Source organism: Limanda limanda, chromosome 4, assembly GCF_963576545.1.
Source record: "Limanda limanda chromosome 4, fLimLim1.1, whole genome shotgun sequence".
Classification (NCBI taxonomy): Eukaryota; Metazoa; Chordata; class Actinopteri; order Pleuronectiformes; family Pleuronectidae; genus Limanda; species Limanda limanda.
The window spans coordinates 2,518,268-2,544,489 of NC_083639.1; the positions used below are offsets into that span (position 1 = coordinate 2,518,268).

The window sequence follows — 26,222 nt, forward strand, 5'->3', positions numbered from 1 at the left end:
TTATTTCTGAATAATCCTCATATCACTTGTAGTGCCTGGAACTTTTGCCCAGTGCTGTGTGCAGTATATACAGCAGAAGGGGATTCTGGGAGGTTGTCAAAAAAAGTGTTCGGACCTCTTGAGCGCTACTTGGATTGCAGTGAAAATCCCTTGACACATCTCAAGTGTCTAATTTATATATAGAGCCAGACTTCTGGCTCCCAAATTAACAACACAACCAATCACTAACAACATTGTTACTGTATCCCCAAGGAATAAGTTAATGCACACATGTCTCTTGAGTCTCACAATAAAAAAACTACATATAGGCACACATTGTATTTTTTGTCAATCTTTTATTAGTAAACAATTGACGATTCCCTTTTTACACATTTGGAAATACACAGCAAACAAAAGTTCTCAGGTATTTTGTTACAATCAATATGAAATTTAATAAAAAGCTAAATATGGTGACTACAGTTCAGATGGTGTCACTGCAAATGGTGAACAAGTCCACTGTGGTCACACAACTGGCTTAAACTAGAATAGAGTCATTGATTTGTGTGCAATCTGATGGTATTTATCTACACTGAAAAATATACACAATATAGATTAATCACATTCCCAGGGCCAGCCCGAGACTAATGGTATTTTTCAATGCAAAATTGGCAAACACTATTCATGCCTCCTGTTTCCAATTGAGGGGGAAACATGTCATCATTATCAGAACTCAAATATTTTTTTAGCATTTTATGCGATTAGTACTTTAACTCATTATATTACAACAATAAAAAATGGTTAATTATGCATGATTTAGTAAAATAGTTTTGACATTATTTGGCACCAACGTCTTCATCGCAATACGAGCTGAGCAAACAGTCAAAACCTTAAAATAACACCATGGGATATTAAAGAAAGTCTGACACCCGTGCAAGAATGTTTCATAAAGTGTTTCACAGGCATATTAACATGCTGCAGACAGCGTTAGTTCGTATTAGGAGCCAATTAATACAAAGTCAGTGAGTCAAAAGTGCAGCTGAAGTGATTCCCTTCTTAATGTGATTGCTGAGGTTTTGTAGCGAGTGTTGCTATCATGATGTCATGCTGGGTGAATTATCAAAGACAGAAGAGTGTTTGGACTCTCTGTCATATGATGGATGAGCAAACCGGTCACCAAATACACATACAATGAGGTACATATAAACCTGTCATTATCCTGTTGGAGATCTTTTGCACAAGCCTTTGCTTTTCTGTGTGAACACATCACTCTGTAACTATTGTCTCCGATTAGGTCACATTTTACCTTTGTCATTATAACAACTATTGCACGCCACAGAAAAAATCATCCTGAAAGATAAGGCGGCGCTACTCAGCACAGTACTCATCAGTTACATTAATATGCTCAAAGGCAAAGTAAGTGTCATGCGCTGACAGAAAAGGACTCCATTCACGTGGATAAATGTGCGGATGCAGTCTAATTAAGACCATATCTGCATTTCTTTTGGCAAGTTTGAAAATAGGTTTTTGGACTGAACGAGCTAATCCAGGGAAGCATGAAATTACACAGAATGAATAAGTCAGTGTGGGCTCATTGATCCACTGCTGCTGAAGTTCAAACAATATCAGAGGCAAATGAGATTGCTGTAACATAAAATAAGGATCACAGAGAAAGCGGGTGATGATGTGGCTCTGTGAAAGCTGTAACTGTACCATGATTGAAATCTGGCCCGACAATGAGTTTGTCATTTAGGTGAAAAGCACAGAAGAGAGAGGAAATTCAGAAAGCAGACGCTGGAAAAAAGTGCATACAGAGCGGAATGGAAACAAAGGTTCATTAAGGGGTCAGCATGTCAACACAGTGTTACATCTGATTCTCCACCTATAAACTTCTGCTGAGGGGAGATTTAAGCTCCAAAAATCTGAGCTTCCTCTGAACGAGGTCGAGTTTTCAGATCTCGTATTGTTTCCATCACAGGGCAGCTAGTAAAGCAAGTTTGTATATGTGACCCGGGGGAGAATGAAAAATATTTATCGCACAATTAAAGAATTTGGCAATACCTCAGAAAAACTGGCCTTGCCTGTAAAATTTTTAGTGAGTAGCAGCGAAGGTCTGCAGAGAGACAGGAGATTTAAGAAAAATTAAGTTGGAGTAATGTTTGGAAACAACCGGCGGGATTCTCTGTGCACTGTGGGGTACATCATCCACATGCCTGTTCATGGCTCTTCAGCAATTACAAGTGGAAATGTGGAACACATGTGAGCAGCTGGAACTGTTCGCTTATAATCAGCTTCAAGACAACCAACAGAGTCAGAGATTTCAGCCCTGATTAAAGCTCCGTCACTGGGACACGAGGACGGTTGGGTTGCTCTCAAAAGTGAGATTACGTTTTACAGCAATTTTAAGTTATTGTTATCGTCTGCAGGCAAGTGACGATCAAAATATCCTGAACGACAAATGAGAGAGAACCACTAATTCAAGATTTAAAGGAATAGATTGGATAATATGCTTCTTAACTTTGTGGAAAGTTAGATGAGAAGATCAAGACCACTCTCGCATCTGAGCATTCATTAGAAGGAGATAACAAACATTTGGTTAGCGTAGCTTAGCATTAAGACAAAGAGGTGATAACAGATAGGCTGGCTTAGTCTTCATGTTGAGCTATGCAGATGTAAGAGAGCTATCAATATTCTCATCTCAAGAGTGCTTCCAAAAATGGTGAACCATTCCTTTATCATTAAAAGGAAGCAGATGTATACACACCTTTTTTTCTGCATATTCAACTGTTTGATTTTGGCTGAGATCAAAACACCATTTTGATATTTTGCTTTGATGAAAACAAATGTAAGTCAAGCCTGCACCCTCTTTCTTGACTTTTATCCTTCAAGCCAACGTTAAGATGAGAGATTGGTACAAACATTGATCTCTTTGATCAGAAATATCTAATTAATAATTGATGATACACATTAATTATAAAAATGGATCCTTCATAACGCTGAGAAATTTGGGGGAAAGGTCTCCCAGGAAAATAAAGGCAATAACTTAAATATTATCAGAATAATCTGAGGTTGAGATTTAAACATTGTCAATTAACTTTTTGTTGAAAGATAATATATTTGTACAAATTTACAGCTACAAGTCACTTCTGAATAAATCTGATGAGCCTCTGGTCAACATGAGACTACACCAAACCATATAGAGACTGGAGTACATTATAGAAGCCAGAATGTCTGTGTGTGTGTTTGTGCAACTATGTTTGTCTGTGCTCTGAAAGTATTTCACCTGCAAGCAACTTACAGATGACACATGATGATTTGCTATTGTTAAGCAACACTATGTATTTTTTATTACCTTGAAATAGCAGCTTCCACATTAGTTTGATGGTTCATTGACTTGGAATAGGGAGAATTTCCACTCCTCACCCTGAACCTCTCTTCTTGCTCTATGTGACGACCTCCTGTGTTTAAGTGACTGATCGTCGCAGCTTAAATTGTCAGAATCACGGTGAACTGCTGAACTGCAGATCTGTTAAAAAGACTTCGAAGTCATTAAAAACTACAGTTTATGTTTAATTTTCCGTCAAGAAACTTTTAAAATATGAGGAATTCTACACAAGAGTTCGGTGTAGTTGTTAAAGCAGCTTCAAGAAGCCAAGCATCACTTGTAATATTAACCGTTCAGTTGTGTGTTGTGAGTGGGACTACGCAGTTAAAGCTCCAGCTAAATCGGAATTTATCATCACACGTGGCTGCAGGGGGGCGCTGTTTCTCTGTAAAAGTTACATAGTGTTGCTTTAAGTGCTTTAAAAATGCATTTACTATCATGATCAGAGTGACACTGCCGCACCCGGATAACAGTGCCGGCAGGATGTCTGAGGGCGTGTAGAGCTGTAAGCTGAGGCAGGTCGGGGACGCAGAGAATAAGCAAAGGTCAGGTCATAGGTCATGTGGGAACAGTCACCGGCATCATCAGCAGCACGTCCTGCGAGACTCTGAGGCCTGACGTCCCAGTTTGAAACCTTTTCCTGAAGTGCCTCCTGCTGCCTCTACAACGGGGATCCGCCTACCTGTGAGACAAACACATTCTTATTTGCATGTGGCGACATGTGAAGTGACACCACAAAAAAGGCTGGCATACTTTACAACATAGTGATAGACAGCCCTTAAACTTCCAACCTGTGTGTTTCAGAGCATTCAGAAAGTGCTACTCCCCAAACACAGACTTTTTGGGGAAGTAAAAGTTTCACCCTTAAACTTGATTTAAACTCAGGTTCTTCGGGGTAGATCTAGTGAGATCATAAAGGATTTGTTGAATAACAAGCATATTCCAAAACTCTAATATATTACTAAATTCTCATACTAGTGTTTTGAGCTACTCAGGTCAATTTCTAAATGTGTTGATACAGTTACAGAAGATCTTGCAGCATAAAAAGTATTTAAATCTGTGGAACACATTTAAATTTCCGCTCTGAAGTCTGTTTAATCAGTACTGTAAGTATTATATAAGTTCATGTAAGTATAAGATGTTTTAGTACATTGTAATATGGTAATGGTACACCGCTAATATGTATATCTTATTTTTAAGGAAACTCCAACTTATCTGGCATTTGAGCAATTTACTTCATGATTATCTGTTTCTTATCCTGAAGTAGCTCATCAACGTCAGAGCTCTGTTTCACATTAACACTGATAACACTCTAGACACATTTAGAAGTAGTACCTCTATTCAGCAACACTGCTCAAAACACAGTTAACCAGTCTAAAATAAGCAGTTCAGAAGTCAATTGTGTTAATGCTGTGAAAATGATTAACTAAAGAAGTACAAGACTCAAGGAATTTGAGGATGTGTAGGTCAATAATACCAAATGGTGGAGAAACACACTCACTTATCTCTATAAACACCTCATTGATGTTAATGGCGTTCTTGGCGCTGGTTTCTACAAAGATGGCATGAATGGAATCAGCATAATCCTTGGCCTCTCTCTCTGGCACTTCCCTGTAAATACAAAATTAATATGTTTTAATATGTTCACAGATTGTCCAATTTCATGGATGATCTGGTAATCAGTTCATTTGTCAAGCTATACAGACAATCCACCAATTCCATTGATGGTGTATATGTATATGTGAAGTACCAAAAGTGAATATGCATCATAGTTTGGGAGTATTTCAACTTTTTTGAAGACATCAAGGAACAACAACACATTCTTTAAATACTCCTTAAACACTCAAATATGAGGTTTATTTGTTCAACTCTAAACAAATACAATTTTCTTACTGGAAACGACCAAGAGTCAGCTCCTGTCCACCTCATGTTTCAACAACAGACAGAAAACTTATGAGTAGGGGCCAGTTTTATCTCTAACTCAGGTTCACCTGGCATCAGACAGGTCACATTTGTTGCCAGCGATGGCAACCACAATGTTAGGAGGCCCGTGCTGACGCAGCTCCTTCACCCAGTTCTTCAGTGTTTGGAAGGACTCCTGGTGGTAAGAGTAAACAGCATGTTTGACTGAGAGGACTAATAAACAGACAGCACATCATATCTCTGGAGAAAGGTTAAAGGAATCGTTAGACATTCTGGGAAACACATTAATTTGCTCTTGTGATGAGAGTAAGATGGGAGGATCAGCACCACTCCCATGTCTGTATGTTACATATACGCAGCTGAAGCCAGCAGGCGGTTAGCTTGTTAAGCATAAAACCAGGGGGATATGGCATGGGATATTTCTTGGCCAATCCATGAAATTGTTTAGCACATTACCACAACGTGCTATACTGTAAGCTGTAGTATCAGAAATGAGAGCGGTATCAATCTTCTCAACTAATTCTCAAGATGAACTCAGTCACGAAATTATATCAAACTTCAGGAAAAGACACAGACTAAATCAATGAAAGTATTCACTGAGTAATTAGTGGATTAGTGGTTGAAGAGAAAAAAGCAAACAATACCTCTTTTGTGATGTCATAAACAATGATGGCTGCTGCCGAACCTCTGTAGTACATCGGTGCCAGAGCACGAAACTGTGGGAAGGCAAAGAAAGGAAACAGTTATAAAACAATGTAACAATTCTTCTGAAGAAAAAAAGGAGGTCCACTGTTGGACAGGGAGGAAGAGGACGTCTCTAAAGCCTCTCAATGAGATTCATCTCTGTCTGAACTAGACTGTATGATCTACTGACATCATTAAATATGGATGCAGCTTTGAAACCATGTGAAACAGAAGATGATCAGGGAAAATAACAATTCAGAAGATCGTATACAAAGACGATCAATCACGGCTCATCTCTGGAGACACTAGATTTACTTCCAGTTTTTCATTCTTGGATGAGAACTAAAAATATAATTTCTCTATAATTGCACTATTGCATTTTTGACAAAGAATTAGTCTCTAGGCTTTTAATAGACTAAGGCTTATCTGTTACATAAGACCAGAAGGTGGTGATAACTCTCACTGTGAGTTCCATTAGACTCAATAAAACTGACTTACAAAAACCTTAAAAAATAAGCAAAAAAGACACAGTTTCATAAAACCAGAGCCCTGGTGTTCTGAGCCCATAAGGCGAGCAGTTTAATTTAAAACTGCTCGGCTCGTCTTTCCACCAAGACCTCACACATGTGGGAGCCATCAAGAGAAAGATGAGCAGAATGTGTCAAAAGCTGTTAGGATTTTGATATTTATGGAAGACTATACATTTGATCTCAGCCCAACACATCACAAAGCCCTCCATAATCAAAACAACATGTGCAGAACGTCCACCCCTGGCTGCCTGGGAGGCAGGGGGTTCTTTTTCCTGTGCCAGCTTTTGGTATTTTTCTGGCAAAAGACTTTCCAGGGCACCGTGAAAGCTGGCTTTTCAAATTAGCCTGCTGTCATAACATATCAAGACGTATTGGGGTTTTAACCTCATGCTAAAGGGAAAGAAATGGTTAAACTACATCATCAGTTTAAAGTTTCTAAGCTGCACAAATATTCAGCATAGTGTCTAAACAGCCTTTACGACAATTTCAAGAAAGCAGCAGACAGAAAAAGACTTATTTCTAATTCCTTTAGCATTATTTAGCTCCAGGGACGGAAGGTAACTGAGTAAATTTACTCCAATATTACATTTTAAAACAACTCTAAGGATTTTTTTTTACATTCACTGCTTCTTTTTGCTTAATTCATTACGCTTGAGAAAAATCACTTGATAAAAGTTACTCGTTACTTTACTGATGTGGATCTGTTATATTATAAATGAGGCATTGTTCCACATAAATCTACTGTGTTATAATTGTTATAAGAGTTTCACCTGTAACAGAAATAAAAGGCTGTTGAGTTGTATTTATTGTATTACACACAGAGGTGTTCTTGTTAGTTTGCCTATACCCTCATTCAACAGTACCACGAACTACAGCCCACCAAAATTACCATAAAGTTGAATCAGCTCTTCTCTAAATCTAATTCCAGAAAACCTGAACTTTGTGATCATGCAGGATTTATGTATATAAGACTTGTATATAATACTGTATTAGTTTTATCTGGGTGTATCTAATAAACTGGCAACTGAGATCTGAAACTGACCAGATGATTATTTTCCATCTCCAACTCCTTACATGGGAAAATATTGACTCCCTCTGGACATGTGCTTTTAAGCAGACTAATGACAGAATGTAATTTGTATTAACTAACTATATTTATTTTAAAAGAAGCCCCCATGTCTTCAATAGACTTGGAATGACCCTTTTTTCCCGCCAATTCTATTTTCCATTACAATACGATGAAATAAACTATTCATCTTGGAGTGACACTGTTACCTCAGGAAAAGCACACATTCCACATAATTATAGTTGTTACTGGCCGCCTGTCCAGCGATGGATATCCAACTTGGGATACTTGGCAGCGGCTCTGAAGAGAGTGCTGTCTCTTTCATTGGCCAGTGTTGGGCTGCAGCACCGCCAGTCCTGTGTGGTCTATCTGTGCCTTAACCCTGAGCAATCACACCGAGGCCAGTCGTCTGGCCGCACAGCAGCCAAGAAAACAGCCCCACTGATACCCTGTGAGTGCTTATTAATTGCTGCGACCACAAGCTGGGTGAATAATGAAAGGAACCCTCCTGTTTCAGTCAGATGCAAGGTTCCCTTTGCTTGTTTTCAGTGAGACGGAGCGCCGAGGAGGGGGAGGCCTGGAATGGCTGTTGACAGCTGGGCTCAGATGTGCTCCTAAGGTCTCATGTGGTATTGAGATATGGATTGTGGAGTGTAGAAATCACAGAGCTTTTCCTTACTGCCCTGGTCTCCCCTTACATGTGAATTGGCTGGCTCTGTACTCCCCTTACTCAACTCAACAGATTTTGATAGGCCAAAGCTCCACAGAGGTAAGAAAACAAGCCATGAAAGGCTTTAAAATACCACAGCAGCTTTGTACCAACGGAATGTTGCAACTTTTTCAGGCACAGATGAAAAAAACTCTGTGAAAATACAGTGAACAAAGTGGATATGAGGAAATAAAAAAAGGTGCTAAAAATGGAAATGAACACAAAAGAATAAGAGGAAAATAGATTGTTTTCAGGAAAACACAAAGAGGAAAAAGACAGGCATTCTGGCAGTGACTCTCAGATAACACAGTGGCAGCACACACCAGTGGAGCGAGACAGCTTTTGTTTCTCCCTCTCATCTTATCTTAAACATGGCTGCACTGCTGTCCCCTCAACCATTGAAGAGGGCAAAGCTTTCAGAGTGGGAGATAACAAAAACAAGCAGCGTCCTACCTCACCTATCTGGAGAAGACAGCAGCAGGGAAAGGATTGTGTATGAGAATAACAGAAAGACATGCACACAAAAGGGGAAGTGATGTGTAGGGAAGTGATGTGGAGAGATAGTGCAGACAAATGTGGGATGTAGGGTGTCAAAGGAGAAAGTAGTTGCTGTCTGAGGCCTGGTGTCGATTTCACAGGCTTTAACACCAAAACTGCATTCAGACACCAAGATGTATCCTGTTTCTGGTATCACATGTCATCAGTTTGTATGGTTTTAGTAAAAACAAAATGATGTGGACACGAAGCTTTCCAAACATGGCATCTGCAGACACACACGCCTCCAGATTATGTAAGAGGGAGCACCTGGACATGATCGTTGCCAACAGACAACATATTTCAGTGACGTGTGCCACTTAAAATCACACAAAAGAAAAGCAATGGTCCTTTTTTATACATGCTCTAAATATGAGTGCAATGAGAGAGAGAGAAGAAATGAGATGGAAATTAGAGGCAGGACAAAGATTTTAAAATGGAACTAATCTTTACAGATGCATTTTTCCTACCATAATAACACACTAAAAAAAATTTAATGATCAGAAGAAGGAAAATCCAAATCACACCACACACCATTTAAATTCCTGAAACCAGAAGTTTCAGTTTGGGGCAGAACTGTACCTATAGACAGGTAAATGTTGCCCCCTATCAGAAGTAATGAACAACTGCACTGTTCACATTCCTCCAGGCCGGTTCAGGGAGTGGTTCATACACGTGTCGTCAGCTTTTTCACTTCCTTTTCAACCAGTTTTGTGTGTTTTATTATCATATAAAAACTGTGTGCTGTTGAGGAAAAACACATGTTTATCCTCCTCCGCTTTGTTAAAAGGCCCATTCAAAAAACAAGGAGAGTACTAACCCGCTCCTGCCCCGCTGTGTCCCAGATCAGGAACTTGTGTAGTTCATTTTGGTATTGCACCGTTTTGGTCATGAAGGACGCCCTGGTGAAGAGAAATGGCTTCATGAGACGCGTATAACATTAGTTATATTATAACAATATTCATCTCATATAGTGATTTACAAAAGTCAGGAACACTGGAAAAAAAAACACATCTTCACTCGGATCAGCTGAAGATTCAAGATATCTTAGAATGTGTGCGAGGTTTATCAAAAAAAACACATCTCAAATGTAAAACAGGAGGAAATGGTTTCATTATAGTCAGCCTCATACTTTATTTCTGAGGTCGGCGACATCAAAATGTGGTTTTAATTCTGCAAGTGCAGATTTATCAGGTGAAAAATAATTTCAATACATTTTAATGTATTCTGAGTAATGTTGAGTCTAGTGTATTTTACCTGACAATCCTGTATTGGAATTGTTTCATTCTTACCTCCACCAGAAGGTTATGAATTCTCCCGTGTCTGTCTGTTGGTTTATTATTCATTTATTTGTCAGCAGAATTACACAATCCTGCTGACACAATCACTTTGGATCAGACTTGGCAGAGCGATGGGGACGAACCCATTACATTTTGGAGTGGATCCATTTAAAGTGGAGGATGCAGCAAATTAATTTACCACTGTCCTTAACAAAGTAAGATTGGGCACGTTTCTACATTTTCTGAGGAAAATGTATGAAAATGTAAAAATAGTTTGGTTTTGAGAGTGGTACACTATGCAAGTTGAGAAAATCTTTCAGTGTGATCAATTATTGATGACTGATAGAACTCTACAGCGCCTGGGTTTGCTTAAGGAGAATGTATGCACTGTAACAACGATAACCAAAACGGATGAGACAGGAAGAGAATAAACATAGCCTTTAGCGTGGGAGACAACAGGAACTTACCCAATTGTTGGGTTGATGTTTGGGTCAAAGCTGTCCTCCACAAATCTCCAAACAATACTTGACTTTCCAACGCCAGTATCCTGCAAAAGAGACCAAATAAAGTTGATGCTTTCTAAACAGTTACTAGAAGTATAATCACAGAAATAGAAGCACAATATCTGGCTCTGCATCACGTCATTGTTTCTATTTTTGGTCTGCTGCTTCTTCTTCCTGTTCATGTTGAGAATGATTCGGACACATGCAGTAAAAATTGACAAAGATATTTTTAAAAAACGTATAAGCCGATGAAGAGGATGTAGGCGATCATGTTTCTTCAGCAATACAAACAAGTGGCGGTGAAAATGATGGCTTATGCTATTGTTATAGGTAAAACTAGACGTGGATGAATGCTGTCATGTGAGAGATGTGTGGATATTAGCAGAAGTAATGGTAATTTAGATAGTTAAAATGGATTCTGACTGATGTTTTTAAGCAACCCTTTGGTCTACAACGTGTGAAAATGCACATGGTTCCCAATAAACCAAGGTGACAACTTCAAATTAGTTTTTCAGCAAATCCTCACGTTTGAATAGCTGGAAGGACAAACATTTTGTCATTTTTGCTTCATACGCAACTTATCAATCCATCGATTATCTTTGTGTCAACTGACTGAACTAAACAATGTTTTAAATCTTGCTGGTAGGATGATGGGCAGGAGGAGATGATGTGAGGATGCTGTAATGTTTCAGGGATGTATCTCTGCTGTGTGTGGCTTGATGAGTGTTGTTGTATGAAGTCTGGACGTGGTCAATGAGACATACACTAGTATTTTAAAGTACAGACAAGGAAGTGAACAGACGTGAAGTTAATTAAGATTAAAGTGCATGTGTTGCCCCCTTCTCGATCACTGATGACCACATTTAACCCTTGTAAACAAACCAGCCTCGTTTGGAGCTGCGACACTCATCCGATGCTACAGATACAAATCCGAACCGGACACAGACGTGTTCACACAGGGGTTCGATGCTAACTCACCCCCAGGAGACACACTTTGAGCTCCCTCAGCGCCATATCGATATCCTCTCTGTCACAACTGGTTTGTTTTGGTGCTGACGACCATTGACAGTTTTCCTCCTCCTCGAGTCGTGAAAGTTCCTGCGCTGCTTTCCCGTGTTTACCTCATCCTCATCGTGCGCTGCCACATTAGCGCCTCGGGGTTAGCTGACGTTTGCCATTTTCGCGGGGGTTTGCAGTCGACGAGCTAACGAGCTAACAAGCTAACCGTTGGAGCTTCCCAGTGGCCCCGTCTCCATCTTGAAACTGCGCGGTCACGTGACTGCTGGGCTCGGGTTATGTGTGTGTGTGTCTGCGTGCGCGGGTGTGTTGTTGTGCGTGTTACAGTGAGTGAGACGCACACAAAGCCCACGGGCTCGTGTTCGTAGCGGGTTCTCTGTGGAGTGTGTTCCCGGCCCAGAGGCTCACTTGGCGGCGGAGTGGTTTGCACACCAGCACCAGGAAGTGCTCTCAGGAAGTAGTTTGAGTGACAGCTGTGCGGCGGTGACAGCCCACACCGGGACGACGGCGGCCCCACAGAGCCGAGCCAGGACTCAAGATGGCAGGTAATGGTACTTTTAAAATCCTCTTCCCCTCCCGTGCATTCCCGCTTGACTCCCGGGGAGCCACGTTGCTTTCTCCGGGGACTGGGGACGGTTCAAGCCGCGGCCCCCCGCCATGCTCCACCACCTTTGTGCTGTTCCCTGGCGAACAAGTCAAGCGAAAGGGCTGGACACAAGCTAGGCTAGCAAACTTAGCACCGCTAGCCAGCGAGCTAACCCAAGCTACTGTCGAAAGTAGTGACTCCGATGCGTCGTTTGAGTGATTAACTTCTAAGCAGATGTGATTAAGTATCCGAATCACATCTGTCTGCATTAGTAAGACACCACCACGCGCAGTGAATCGTGTTTATTATCGAACTGTTGTTGTAGCCAAGCTAGCGAGGTGACCTAGCTAAACGTTAGCCAAGTTGCTAAAGTCATTTTCAGCCCTAAGCTGGTGAAATCCTGCGTTATAGCGCAACAAAGAGGACATGTTGTGCTTCTTGGATCTGCTTTTTGATGCCGGTTGTTAATCTCATTGCATCCTTACAAAGTTCCACTCAACGAAACACCACGTTTTGTTTGTTTCCGATTGAGATGCGAGTTGTTTTATATTTGGATCACACATTCCCTTGCCTGCCCAGCTGTAAACACAGACATTAGCCGACCCACCACGTTTCTCTCCCTGGGGTCTATTTCTTGATTTTTCTTTTGACTGCCACACTTTGCTATTGTTGTGTCTACCGGACTGGATGCTACTGAACACAAAACATGATAGAGAGTTTTCGTGTAGTCTCGGTATACAGCCAAAAAAACATTGTGTCAAAAGGCGTTTAAAATCACCTTTTTGCTGGACTCGTTTAATCGTCTGAAAATACAGTTGTCCTCCAGCTGGACAGGAGTTTTTCTGGGTCACTACCTGCATTCTATTTCTAGTTTCCCCACTTTTCGTTATTTACATTAGATCTGACATTATAAGTCGATTAATCAATTGGTTGCTCAACAGACAATTTATTTACAGCAATGTATCATTTTAAGTGAATTCCAAGCAATGAATTGAATTCTAGTCACAACACCTCAATTTGGAGCTGTTTTCTTCCTTTATGTAATAGTTATTTGAATATCTGTTAGGTTTTTTTACTGTTAGTTTGACAAAAAAACATTTTTGAAGTTGAAGATAAGTTAAATGTGGATGAGAAGTTTACATTTTCACTATTATAGCGAACATTAGGTTAAATCACAATTTGTCTCATAGGGCTTCACACGGTGCGACGTTTTCTGTTCTTAACCCTCAACAGGAGTAAGGCAAAAAACAACAGTAATGGATTATGGAAATATTCACGAGTTACAGCGCTAGTTAGCTTAAAATAATAGTCGGCAATACGTTTTCACGTGAAGTGTTTTTTAAAGGGGGAAAGTACAAACTGAGCTTGGAGGTGTCTCAGAGTTAAATAAGGACTTTAAACAGAATATGTGGAAATGTGAATTGAGTCAATGTACTGTTTGACCTCTTTAACCCTCAAGCAGGAGACAATTATTGCAGGACTGTTGTATTGGATTGTTTTAGCTAGGTTTCAATACACTGAACATTATGCATATCACAATGTCCAATGATGATAGTCCCATTCATTTTGTGACATACAGCATCTTTCTCGCTGAGGGGATCATCGATGTGAACTTGACTATTTCAAATTAACTGACTTGAAAAAATTATAATTTAAAAAATAAAAAGCAGTTCCGACAGTTGTTTTTTTGTCGGAAGTGTTTTCTTTCTTTTAGGGATCCAGGAAAAACATACTCGGATATTACCTGACTTGTTTTGAATTCTTCTCACATCAAAACTCTGAGCACAGAGTTTCTGTTTTACTATGATTAATCAGCAAGACCGCACTGATTTATTGCCGGTGTTCTTGAAGGAGACTTTGTCCATTCTTAGTAAATGGCAGCTTGTATACCTGCAAATCCAGAACTCCTTAATTTATTGGGCACAGTGGTGTGTAGAGACTCTGTTATGGTATGTTGATGACAAGTTTGCCACCATGGACCCTTCACCCTTCTAATTGTATTTTCCTTGCAGGTCTATCTTTATACCTTGAAGATGGCCATTGTGGTTTGGATGACTGTGAGTATTCTGTTTATTTTAATTTGCTTTCAAAACCACATGAAAACCCTCTGGATTTAGGGATTAATTTATTGCATATACTGTATGAGGACCTTTCTTCCCTTCAGTGGGGAGGTATATATGGAGGTGTCATCTTTCTGGCCAACCCCGTTCACCCTTGTGAAATCTAAAGCTGTCAACAGCATTTCAAGGTTTCACACCATGCTATTATTAGCAGTTATACAGACCAGCAATCCCTGTTGTCTGAATTAGCCAGGGTAATGAAACAGTGTTTAGCTCCAAATTCAAAGTCAGTGTGTATTTATGGTTGGACGATTTAATGGAATAATCAGTTGGACTTGAGCCATTCTGCTTTATATACCCGTTGGAGGTTATTTAGCCCTGACATTCAGCCTGAGTCAGTGGCTCCAGCATGGCATTGTAATTAATGAGGTACATCTGTCAGTGTCCCTATTATACGTGTTTTGTTTTTGTAGGCATTATACATTTATTTGTGACCCTGTTCCAACTTATTTGACTACTAAATGACTTCATGCTCCCTCCCTCCCAGTCGGATTTGATGACTTTGATGACTATGGTTCGGAGTGTGACGGAATCCGCATTACAGCCTTCCTCGATGCTGGACAAGACAACCTAACCCCTCTCGGGAGGCTAGAGAAGTATGCCTTCAGTGAGAATGTTTTCAATAGGTAAGTGGAGCCCTGTGCTCAAACAACACCCGCAACAAGACTAAACACTCACTCTCAGACTGACTATAGAGCAAGATCAATGTAACAGTTGATTCTACAACTCTAACCGGGGGGGGATGGATCACCGAAAAATAGCGTAATGTTGTGCAGCGTCATTTTGTTATTTGTCTTTTTATATTTATGGAATTCGTTAAAATACTATATCTTAAAACTCGCATCAGAAATTGACACGCGAGATTGACATGTCGCAAGTAATTATAATATTCTTTCGTAGTCATCTGAACCACTGTCTGCGTTCCTGTGTAGTTACTAATCACATACCTGTGCTAACTCTATACTGCAGGAATGCCAAGTGACTTAAAGTAGAGCCCTGAATGGATTGTGTTTGTCTCAATGTGGCTGTGGACTGTTTTACACACTGTTTAACACGCAATTATTTTCTTAGGAAGACTAAAAGTAAATATCAATATGTTTTGAGATTTTTTTTATATTGGGGTAATAGAAGAAATAACTAACTGTGTGGGAAACACATATTTGCCCTTGTTTATAAAATATTTGATTTTAATTTATAAATGAATGGATATTAATATGATGCTCTACTTGGTAAAAAAATCCTCATTATGTGGTTTTATATTATCACAGCTCATCTGCAAATGTTAAATATTGCCGTGTGGTCGCCACACAAATGTGTTCAACTGCAGTCGTCATGCTTTTCTCGGCTACGCAGAGTTCAAGCCCTCTGGTCATTTTCAAGTACACGTGTGTGTCTGTGTAAGGCACTTGACAGCTCTGTCAGTGCTGTGTGTTACGCTGTCGCACTCACCACTTGTAGGTATTGGCAGGCGGTCTACTAACTTGAAGCTCCTGTTGCTTTCTAGGCAGATCGTGGCTCGCGGCCTGCTTGATGTGCTTCGGGAGTTCAGTGACAATGAAAATGACTTTATCAGTGTCATGGAGACAGTTGCCAGAATGTCAGAAGATGGAGGTAGATGGATTTTCCTGTTCATCTGATAAATCTTGAACAACCGTATATTAGTCTCCAATTCAATCTTTCTTTTGTTTCGATAAGCATAATTAAAAATCTTTTATGTTTAAATCTTTCACACCTTTCACCCTGTAACACATGTAATTGATCTTTGTTCATTAACTGTATAATGTGATGTGTTTCCTCAGAGCCCACAGTGCGAGCTGAGCTGATGGAGCAGGTTCCAAACATTGCCATGTTTTTACACGAGAGTCGGCCCAACTTCCCAGCCGCTTTCTCAAGATACTTGGTACCAATTGTAGTCCGGTATCTCACTGATCCAAATAACCAGGTAGGTTTTTTTTTTTAAACATTCACTTCTAATGAACAATTAAGTTTAAACGTATTAAATGTTTTTAAACAATCAGATTTATTATTGTTATTTTAAAACTGATTTTAACCTTGCTTCCATCTTTCAAGGTGCGGAAGACGAGCCAGGCAGCCCTGCTCGTTCTACTGGAGCAGGGCCTCATCTCTAAAGCTGACATGGAGACCAAAGTATGTCCAGTTCTGATCGACCTCACAGAACCCAGCAGCGACGATGACTACAAAATAGAGGCTGTTGCTGTAAGACTTTCCATAATTCATATATTTTTAAGTGTCATTATTGTGGGATAAATACTTTTATAATAAAAACGGCTATAGTTTAGGTGCGAGTCCCATGCTGCCAGGGAGAGACAGTGAGTTTATTTTATAGCTTCATGGTGATCTGTCAGTGCCTGTATCTTATTAAGTAAATGGAGCATGACTGATGCCTGGAGAGATTGTTTTTGAAATATATAAGTTTTAATTTGTAATGTTATTAAACTGTCACAGTATAAACAATCCTTAATTTTAATGCACAATTGAAATTGGTTGTTTATTTCCTCTCTTATTTATACTTGGGTGTTCGCTTTTCACTCCACTCAGTCTAGATCAGATTTAGCCTCCTGAAGCACCCCCCTGCCTCCCACATCCCATACAATTCACACACACTTCCTCTCTACCCCTAATACACCCTGATGGTTTCTCTCTCTGTGGCGGTTTTCACTTCACTACAAATGTTCTGCAAGTTTTTAGTCGTCAGTGCAGAATAGTGGAACAATGAAGCGCAGGATGAGTTGTGATGGCACTAACTGCTCCCCATATCTCCCCTCTTACAGATCATGTGTAAAGTTGTCACCATGTTGAGCAAAGACACAGTGGAGCATCTGCTACTGCCACGTTTCTGTGACCTGTGCAGTGATGCCAGACTCTTCCAAGTCCGCAAGGTAACAACCCCCACACCACACGTATATCCTCCAACTCATACAGGATATAGGTTGTACCAGTCTGAAATTACTTTATGGTACTCTGTTTTTAACCTGTAGTAACATGGGTCAACTTGTTCGAGCTGGAGTTGAACCGTGTTTTGGGTGTTCCATGAGGATAAATTCAATAAGAGAGAGAGTTTGGCTTAATTCGGTTTTGTGCATCAAGTTAGCCCACACTACACTGTTGTTTTCTGAGGAATGTTAATTCTGTGATCTATCTGGTGCCAGTTGGAGGATCGTTTTTTAGGATCTGCAAAGGTGGTCAAATGTGGTGAATAATGTTCAGCTCTATATAAATGTGTAATTTTTTCCCACCACATTATTCAGCACTGAAAACAACTTTACACAGATGACACCAATTCAGATCGATTTGCAGAGAAAATGCTATAAAATATTTTTTGGATTAGACGTAGCGTTTTGTAAATAGAGTTTGCTGTATTAAAAAGTTAAAAGATTTTTCCAGATGCCAGAATGGAGGATGTTTCTCTCATAAATAATGAAAATACAGACAACCCCAGGACATTGCAGGAACACAACTTCACACATCTCATGTTGTTTTGCGACGGTCACTGAACCATATCATACAGCTGCTAGTAGAATAATCCCACTGAGATAGTATGTGATTCGAGTTAGGAGGAATTTAACAACCCACCCGATGTTTTAAAAAATAAGAAGTTTTCCTATTATTGTTGCTGGATGTATCGTGCTCTTGAGAATCTAGAACTTCTCTTTGCTAGCTTCTAGTGACATCAAATCTAATTCATATTAATTAATCATATATTGTTTATTTGGCTCTTCCATTGTTTGTCAATGTGTTTATTATGTTTGTATTATTTTTGTTTATCTACAGGTCTGTGCGGCAAATTTTGGCGAGTTCTGTTCTATTGTGGGCCAGGAAGCCACAGAAAAACTACTGGTGAGACCGTGAGACACTTGAGACTCAATGCACATATTTACACTTATGTCATTATGCAACATGAAAGTTAAACATTAGTGTTCGTCAAGCTTTTCCTGAGTCAATACTTAACATAGAGCATTGCATTTAGTGCGTCAAAGATAGTTTGATTGCTGTCACGCCCCTTTTACAGTTCAAACCCTCATTGTTAATGCTGAGTTGTACTGACTTGGTTTTTCTTTTTGATGTAGATGCCCAAGTTCTTCGATCTGTGCTCAGACAGTCTGTGGGGGATCAGGAAAGCCTGTGCCGAGTGCTTCATGATGGTCTCAAATTCCACCTCTCCAGAGGTGCGACGGTCAAAACTGTCCCCCCTGTTCATCAGTCTCATCAGTGACCAGTCCCGCTGGGTAGGACGCGAATACACGCACACAAAACAAAACATCATAATTCCTACAGTTGCATAAAACAACAAGAACATTCATGTGTAACTTCCTCTGCACTATGATGAAAAGTGCTGCTGTTGTTGCTTGGCTGTGGAATCGAGAAAGTTTCATTACCTCAGTGCTGTTTGCACCGTTTAGTTCCTGATGTCTCAGCTGCATACTTAACTTTTTGTCTACATTTCATTTTTCTTTAATTTGTTTCACTTCTGTTAAGTGAAATGTTAGTAATAAAGAAAAAGAACAGTCTCAAACTGTTACAAGATTTTACTTGCAATTTTGCAAACTTTCCATCGAAAATTTCCTTTAAACTGGAGTGTTTATCACCGTTTTCAGTCTGCACATTTGAAAAAGACCGAAGTACAAAGATAACTGCATGTGTCCACATCTGTATAATATTTCCGTAATCAATGGACCAGAGCAGAAATACTGTTCACTAATACCCAACTACTTCACTCTATTACTATTTACATTTCTTTCTGCTTTGTTAACTGCTTAGTCACTGTTGAGGCTCTAACCTGTATGAAAGAGGCTATAAAGATAAAGTTTAGTCTTCAAACAGATCTTTGTAGTGACAGTGAAACTGAGAGATTCCTCCCTGCTCCACTTCCAGGTGCGCCAAGCAGCCTTTCAGTCATTGGGACGTTTCATCTCCACCTTTGCCAACCCCTCCAGCACAGGCCTTTACTTCAGAGAGGACGGTGCCCTGCTAGAGCTACCCAGGTGTACATTGGAAGGGTAAGACCCCCCCGACCCTCAGTCACTGCTGCAGCAACAGACTGGTGTTTCTTTCAGTCCGGTCAAACAATAACGTTGCACATGTTCAATGTTTATGTCTCTTAGGAAAAGTTGGATAAATATTGTGTTCTAATTTCATTGAGTATTTGTCCAGGCACTAATAAAATATGCTACACAAGTTTGTGTCAACACAAATGCATCATCGGCCCAATGAGTCATGATCACTGGGCTTAATCATTAAAGAATGTTTTTTTAGTTTATCTGCTGAAACAAGTTAATAAAATTAATTTAAGTCTAATGCCTTGTGCCAGAAAAAGTTATGTTACTTTTGTAGAGTTTGACATTTGCCGCAATTTGTGCCCAACATTAACAACTAATTGCTTATGACAAGATAAGCTCCATAAAAAGTACTATTGTATAAATAGTATTTGTCAAGCCGTATCTATAAATTGTGTTTCTAATTTCAGCGACTGCTCCCTCAACTCCCTGAACTGCTCCGACATCAGCGGCTGCCGCACAGAAAGAACCATCGCTCACACACTTCCCAACCAGGACGGCCGCGCAACTCCGTCCCCAGAACACGTGTCGACAGCCGACAATGAGGATATGCAAAGCTTTGATGACAACCACAGTTCAGTTCCCGGAGCGAGGCCAGACCGCTACACCCACACTGTCTCGAACCGCAACGGCAGCCCTATGACAACAAACAATGCTAGGAACACAAGAGAGATGGACAAGACAGACGAGAACTTTAATTCTTTCAACTACTGGAGGTCTCCTTTACCAGACATCAGCGGGGAACTGGAGATGCTGAGTTGTCGCAAGTCAGGGGCCGTGACACCGAATGAGGAAAAGAAAGAGAGGGATGAGGATGAACCTGGGGATAATTGTCCTGATTCCAAGTCCAATCATGGCAACGCCACTAGCGACCAGATCCAAAAGGTTTTAGACTGTTTGCAACCACACATGGATGACCCTGATGTACAAGGTGAGCAGACAGAGCACAGAGTATTTGTGAACTACTTCTGAACATCTGTTGGCATATGGATAACATTTTGCATATCTTATTTTCCTCTAGCTCAAGTACAGGTTTTGTCGGCAGCTTTGAAGGCCGCCCAGCTGGACAGTCCAGAAGACGACTGTCCAGCAGACGACTGTCCAGCAGACGACTGTCCAGCAGACGACTGTCCAGCAGACGACTGTCCAGCAGACGACAGTCCAGCAGACGACAGTCCAGCAGACGACAGCCCGACTGAACCGCAGTCAGAGGTGCAGCCTGAGAGCGGCACAGAGAGCCCGTCTGAGGAGAGCCCGTCTGAGGAGAGCATATCTGTGGAGGTTCAGTCAGACAGTGTGGAGAGCCACACAGAAGAGATGCAGACGATGGAAACTCTTCCAGCTTCAGAGTCGAGCCCCGTCCAGGCGCAAGGTGACGAAGAGACGCAGACGGAGCCTCAGGAGGAGGAGGAGGAGGAGGAGGACCAGGAGGAGGACCAGGAGGAAGACCAGGAAGAGGACCAGGAGGAAGACCAGGAAGAGGACCAGGAAGAGGACCAGGAAGAGGACCAGGAAGAGGACCAGGAGGAGGATCAGGACGACTCTTCACCTAACTCACCTATTCCAGTATGAGGCTATTCACATTATCGCGGCGTTTCAGACAACTTTTAGTTTATTATATGGCTGAATGTGGCAGATGTACTGAGTAACTACATGGATAACAGAAGTCAGTTACAACAACATCCACAAAAAGTGCATTTTAATTTCAAATGGTACATAGAAGATACCTACAGTGTGAGGTCCTTTGAGTAACAACAGTCCCATAAACTGCAGAGTGAATCACTACAGTCTTTGTTTGCATCCACCACAGTTCACAGGACTGCCCTGACTCAGGATGGTTAACTGACCCTTATTGTCTCGTAGCGAATCCAAAGATTGTTTCTATAAGTGAGATAGAAAAACATCTCTTCAACAAGCTTCTTTTTATTTCTTCAACCGCCTTTACACACAACTATAACTGCAGCTTTAGTTCAGGGACAGTAGGTCAATGTCTTTTATTGGTACTTCGCTTGTTTTGTCTCTAATGGTTTTGTTTGTGAATATTTATTTTCTCAGGAGTCTGAACTGATAGAGAGTGTGGAAGAGGAGGGAAAGGAAGACCTGGCTCACAGCCCAGGGATGGAGGACAAGCCTAAGCTCCAGGTCAGTCAGCACCACTCTCACTCATCCTGTAGATATTGATCTGCTCCTTACTGTTGGTACTGATTTGCTGAGACATGTATTATTAAACGCCTTCTCCCTGTGCATCCTCGTTCCTCTTTGTTTAAATAATTATTCTCCCGCTGTGTCTGCAGAATGTTATCCCGCAGCAGCTGCTGGATCAGTACCTCTCTATGACGGACCCGGCCCGGGCCCAGACGGTGGATACGGAAATAGCCAAACACTGTGCCTTCAGCCTGCCGGGGGTCGCTCTCACTCTGGGACGACAGAACTGGCATTGCCTCAAGGACACGTATGAAACCCTGGCTACTGATGTGCAGGTGAGCAGAGTAATGGGAAACCATGGTGTACGTTTGCAATAATGACACATTTAATGTCAGAACAATTGCTCCAAATAAACCTGTCACTTTTGTGTTTCTCTCCTGCTCCTAGTGGAAGGTGCGGCGTACGCTGGCGTTCTCCATCCATGAGCTGGCAGTTATCCTGGGAGACCAGCTGACGGCAGCCGATCTGGTTCCCATCTTCAACGGTTTCCTCAAAGACCTGGACGAGGTCCGCATTGGCGTGCTCAAACATCTGTATGACTTCCTCAAGGTAAGATTAATAGATTCATCTCCTGCTGGTCGAAGTGGGACAATACTTACTCAGACTAACGTTAGTAAGTTCAGTCGGCTTTTTTTCAAACTCATCTCAAGATTAGAAAGCACAGGGCAAGAAAATGTTGCAACATGATTACAAAAGTGACTTTGAACCTGTTATGAAATATAACTAATGTGCATCTCCTTGTTTCAGCTGCTGCACGCAGATAAGAGGAGAGAATATCTGTACCAGCTGCAGGAGTTCATGGTGACGGACAACAGCCGCAACTGGAGGTTCCGCTACGAGCTGGCAGAGTACGTCTCCTGTTCCTCTTCCACTCAGGAAGGATTTAGGAAACAATTATTTACATTTGGAGCAGACTCTTATCCAGACTGTTTTCTAATCAGGTCTGATTGACAGAATGCCAGGCCTGTATTCTTGTCACATTGTATATTGGCTAGATTGAATTCTTCAGTCAGTTTACTACTGGTATCTATTCAGCTGTTTATTTACTAAGTTCTATCCCAACAAACTCTTTTGGTTATTTTACTCCCCTGTATATTTTTATAACCCTTGTGTTTGCTGACCGTGTGTCCCTGTCTCCTTCCAGGCAGCTGATCATGATCATAGAGTTGTACAGCCACTACGATGTGTATGACTACCTCAGACAGATAGCACTCACACTCTGCTCTGACAAAGTCTCGGAGGTCAGGTGGATCTCATACAAACTGGTATGTTGTTTTTTTTCTCTCTCTCTCTCTCTCTGCTGCTGTAGGGAACATCTGGTTTGGGGGGAAACATGCCTGTTGTAATACATGGTTGGGTCAAGACCAAAGGGAAATGAGTCACACAGATGGATGATGTTATGGGATAAAGTAATGTCCTGACGGATGGTTGTATTTGATCGTCCTAGCTTGGCTTCATAGTTTCAAATCTGTTTCAAATTTGTTGCACAGATATTCAAAAAGAGTATATTTCTTAAAATCTTAAAACTATTCTTTGAAACACATGGGACTGTGTGAAGTTTTCAGTCTTTGCAGCTTTCAGTTTAGTCTCTACAACTACCTTGACTGACTCAATCCACAAGTCAAGTGTCTGATTTTAAACTTAATGCACATTTTTAACAACTTTCATTGAGAATTAGCTGTTTTTCATGTAGATTAATAGAAGTTATATCCACTTTAATTGGTTAAGAGATAGATTTTGAACTGTTCCTTCTGTGTCTTCAGGTTGTAGAGATCCTCCAGAAGCTGTATGCAAGTGGTGCCGATGATCTGGGCATGAACTTCATCAACGAGCTCACTGTCAGGTTCTGCCACTGTCCCAAGTGGGTCGGGAGGCAGGCCTTTGCCTTCATCTGCCAGGTGTGTGTGTCTCACGTCTTTGCACCACATGGTGGATTAGCAGCTTCCGTGTCTCTTCTTTGAGTGCTTCTCTGATTGTTGGCAAATAGAAATGAAATGAGAAAATAAATATTACTTTTTATCTTATGTATGGTTTCAGGAATATTGTAATACTATTTCCTTCTGGATTTCTCACTAAAACACACTTTTCTGATTGATACTTTATACAAACTTTAAACACCAGCTCTCTTGTTATGTAGTGATCATCATTAGTCACGTTCTTATCTGTCATCTTGTCGATGAGTCCAGCTTTGTGTTATGTTGAAGCCACAGTGGAAAAAAACTCTTTGTCCGCAAGCCTGTTTGTCAACTTCTCTCTCTGATGAGATGGCTTTTGTATTTTCTGAAATGAGCTCTGTTACCAGCCTGTTTGAATAACTCTCTTGTATGTGTCCTTGTCTTTTAGGCTATAGTGGAGGAGGACTGTATGCCCATGGAGCAGTTCAGCCAGCACCTCCTGCCCAGCCTCCTCAGCCTCTCATCAGACCCAGTTGCTAACGTCCGTGTACTTGTGGCCAAGGCTCTACGACAGAGCGTCATGGAGAAAGGTTGGTGCAAATTAATCCTGTAACTCTAAGGAATAGTTACGATTTTGAAAATGCGCTGATAAAATTACTGGACCATAATTCACTGTAAAACTCCCAACTGGTCAGTTCTACACAACATCCTAGGTTCAGTTAATTCAAGGATCCTTTCCCATTGCCTGTGTAGGAGCTTGCCTTTGTCTTTCTTTCCCCTGGTGATTCCTGTCCAACGTCATGAATGTGCCAGAGAAGCTCTTTCATCTCATTGTCTTGCCAGCCTTGTACCTTTCATAATATGAAGAAAAAAATCACAGTTGCACGTTAATTAAAAAAAAAAAAACGAGGAAATGTTCGTGCTATTTTTGTGTCAACTGCCGGGAAGTTCAGTGCACGTCATAACGATGTGCAGAAAGTGGTTCAGCATGAGCGCCTGGACTGACAAAATACAGGAGAAATTAGTGGTTTCACCCGGATGTTTTCATCATCACTGATCGGAGCAGATAAAAACCTGTTTCTACTGCGGAGTCATGCGAAACCGGAGTGAACGCAGATTAAATCCATTTTCATTCCAGTTAAAAGCCAGATGTTAGTTGGTGTTTGTGTGTTTTTTGGTGAAAAGGGGGGCTTTATATATACACATAAGCAAACGTATTCCTCATTCTGTTTCTTTTCTTTCACACGTTTTAGCTGGTAGATTTTGACTAAAGGAGTTTTGTTTTGTTCTGGGTCTACAGCTTATTTCAAGGAGCCGGGCTGTGCCTACTCTGATGAGCTGGAAGAGACAGTGATGGCGCTGCAGTCTGACAAGGACCGGGACGTCCGCTTCTCCTCCAGCCTGGACCCCAACAAAGGCTTGATGGACACAGCCCCTTTGATTTAACCTCAGCCCTCCCCCCCCGACTCCTGTTACAGCCCACCTGCCTGTCTACCTACCTGTCTGTCTGACTGACGCACAGTCAGCGCGACCTGCAACACCAGCACCCGACCAGACCCCCCCCCACCCCCCCCCCCCCCCCCCCGATCCCCCGACCACTCGCCTGCTGGGCAGACCTGCACCAACGACCACTTGAGAATCAAGTCAGATGTTCAGATTTTAAGTGTGAGCACGCTCAAACAAACACAACCCCAGTCTCTGGTTGGGCACTACATAGCACACATTATGTTCACAACACAAACCGCAAACTTCTCAGTGTTTTCAGGAAATGAGCAGGACTCACAGATCGGCTGCATCGCTTTGCAGGAGCCGCCGTATTTTCATCTGAACCTTTTCTCACCCTCCACACTAACAACACTGACTCAGTCCTTCCCCGGTCACAGATTTGTAGAACTACAAACGGGCTCCTTCTCTCCAAAGCTAACTGTAAGCTTAATCATGAAATTGCAGAATTGATTTTATTATTCCTTGTTGCTTCTTCTTGTGGATTTTCTTAATGAACAAGCGGGCGAGGCCTGCCGGACTCTGATGTGTGCACTAACTCAGGGGGACTCATCTGAACCTAAACAGCATTATTAGCTTACATGATGAGCAGCAGCTCCTGGATCCCTGGTGAAAGAAACTACAGCTGTCTGAGCAACAGACCAGCCAAACCACGTAGCTCTGCTGGTGTCTCTCACCTCATTTCCTCCAACATGCCTCTTGTCTGAGACGTCGTTCGTCTTGTGAGATGTCCTCTGGGTTATTGTCTGTTTCCCTCCTACCACCTCTTGTTCTTTTCATTTTAATTTGTCTCTCGTCTGCGTTTCTCCACCTGGTCTGCACGGGCCACTGAAACCACTACTACTGCATAGAAGGAACAGTGATTCTGCCACTCAGCGTAACCCTTGATTAAAACCATATCTCGGACATTTTAAAAACACCACCTTAAGGAACTGTTTACCCCCCCCCCCAAAAAAAAAAATCTGTGTCTGTTTACCAAAAATGTGACATGACACGTCTCGAATGGCAGGAGACGCGTGAAATACCTCGTTTTGGACACGACTGGCCAGTGTGTCACACGTGATGAGAGAGACTGCTGTGGATGGAACGGACGCATCGACTGGTGATTTTTCCTTTTGAGTGAATCTGTGGCGTCGACTAAAACATCTAAACAAGGGCTCACGGTGATGTAGCCGCATGGTGACGTCAAGTTCAGAGAAGAGGAAGAAAAGCAAGCACACTGTTGGATTAT

General features: G+C 41.4%; 3 protein-coding genes across 4 annotated transcripts in view; 1 reads left to right on the top strand and 2 right to left on the bottom strand.

Moving 5' to 3' along the window:
* The window catches only part of smarcd1 (SWI/SNF related, matrix associated, actin dependent regulator of chromatin, subfamily d, member 1), a 320,795-nt gene that overhangs the window by 243,443 nt on the left and 51,130 nt on the right, over positions 1-26,222 (bottom strand). The gene's annotated exons all lie outside the window — the stretch shown is intronic.
* On the bottom strand, positions 330-11,872 carry rab22a (RAB22A, member RAS oncogene family). Its single transcript, XM_061070496.1, has 7 exons — positions 11,569-11,872; positions 10,555-10,634; positions 9,628-9,709; positions 5,929-6,000; positions 5,353-5,459; positions 4,863-4,972; positions 330-4,043 (listed from the first exon to the last, which is right to left on the bottom strand). Exons 1-7 carry the CDS (start codon positions 11,602-11,604, stop codon positions 3,946-3,948), a joined length of 585 nt encoding a protein of 194 aa, XP_060926479.1. The 5' UTR covers positions 11,605-11,872; the 3' UTR covers positions 330-3,945.
* ppp4r1l (protein phosphatase 4, regulatory subunit 1-like) lies at positions 11,907-25,039 on the top strand. Of its 2 annotated transcripts, none has more exons than XM_061070495.1 (20): positions 11,907-12,152; positions 14,206-14,250; positions 14,801-14,939; positions 15,818-15,924; positions 16,113-16,255; positions 16,384-16,530; positions 17,106-17,213; positions 18,106-18,171; positions 18,402-18,560; positions 19,207-19,331; positions 19,838-20,319; positions 20,410-20,954; positions 21,444-21,530; positions 21,683-21,868; positions 21,981-22,142; positions 22,341-22,441; positions 22,738-22,858; positions 23,357-23,491; positions 23,937-24,078; positions 24,789-25,039. In XM_061070495.1, exons 1-20 carry the CDS (start codon positions 12,146-12,148, stop codon positions 24,932-24,934), a joined length of 3,153 nt encoding a protein of 1,050 aa, XP_060926478.1. In that variant the 5' UTR covers positions 11,907-12,145; the 3' UTR covers positions 24,935-25,039. The 2 variants fall into 2 exon arrangements, with proteins under 2 accessions (XP_060926478.1, XP_060926476.1); XM_061070493.1 differs by having other exon boundaries at positions 11,908-12,152; positions 19,799-20,319.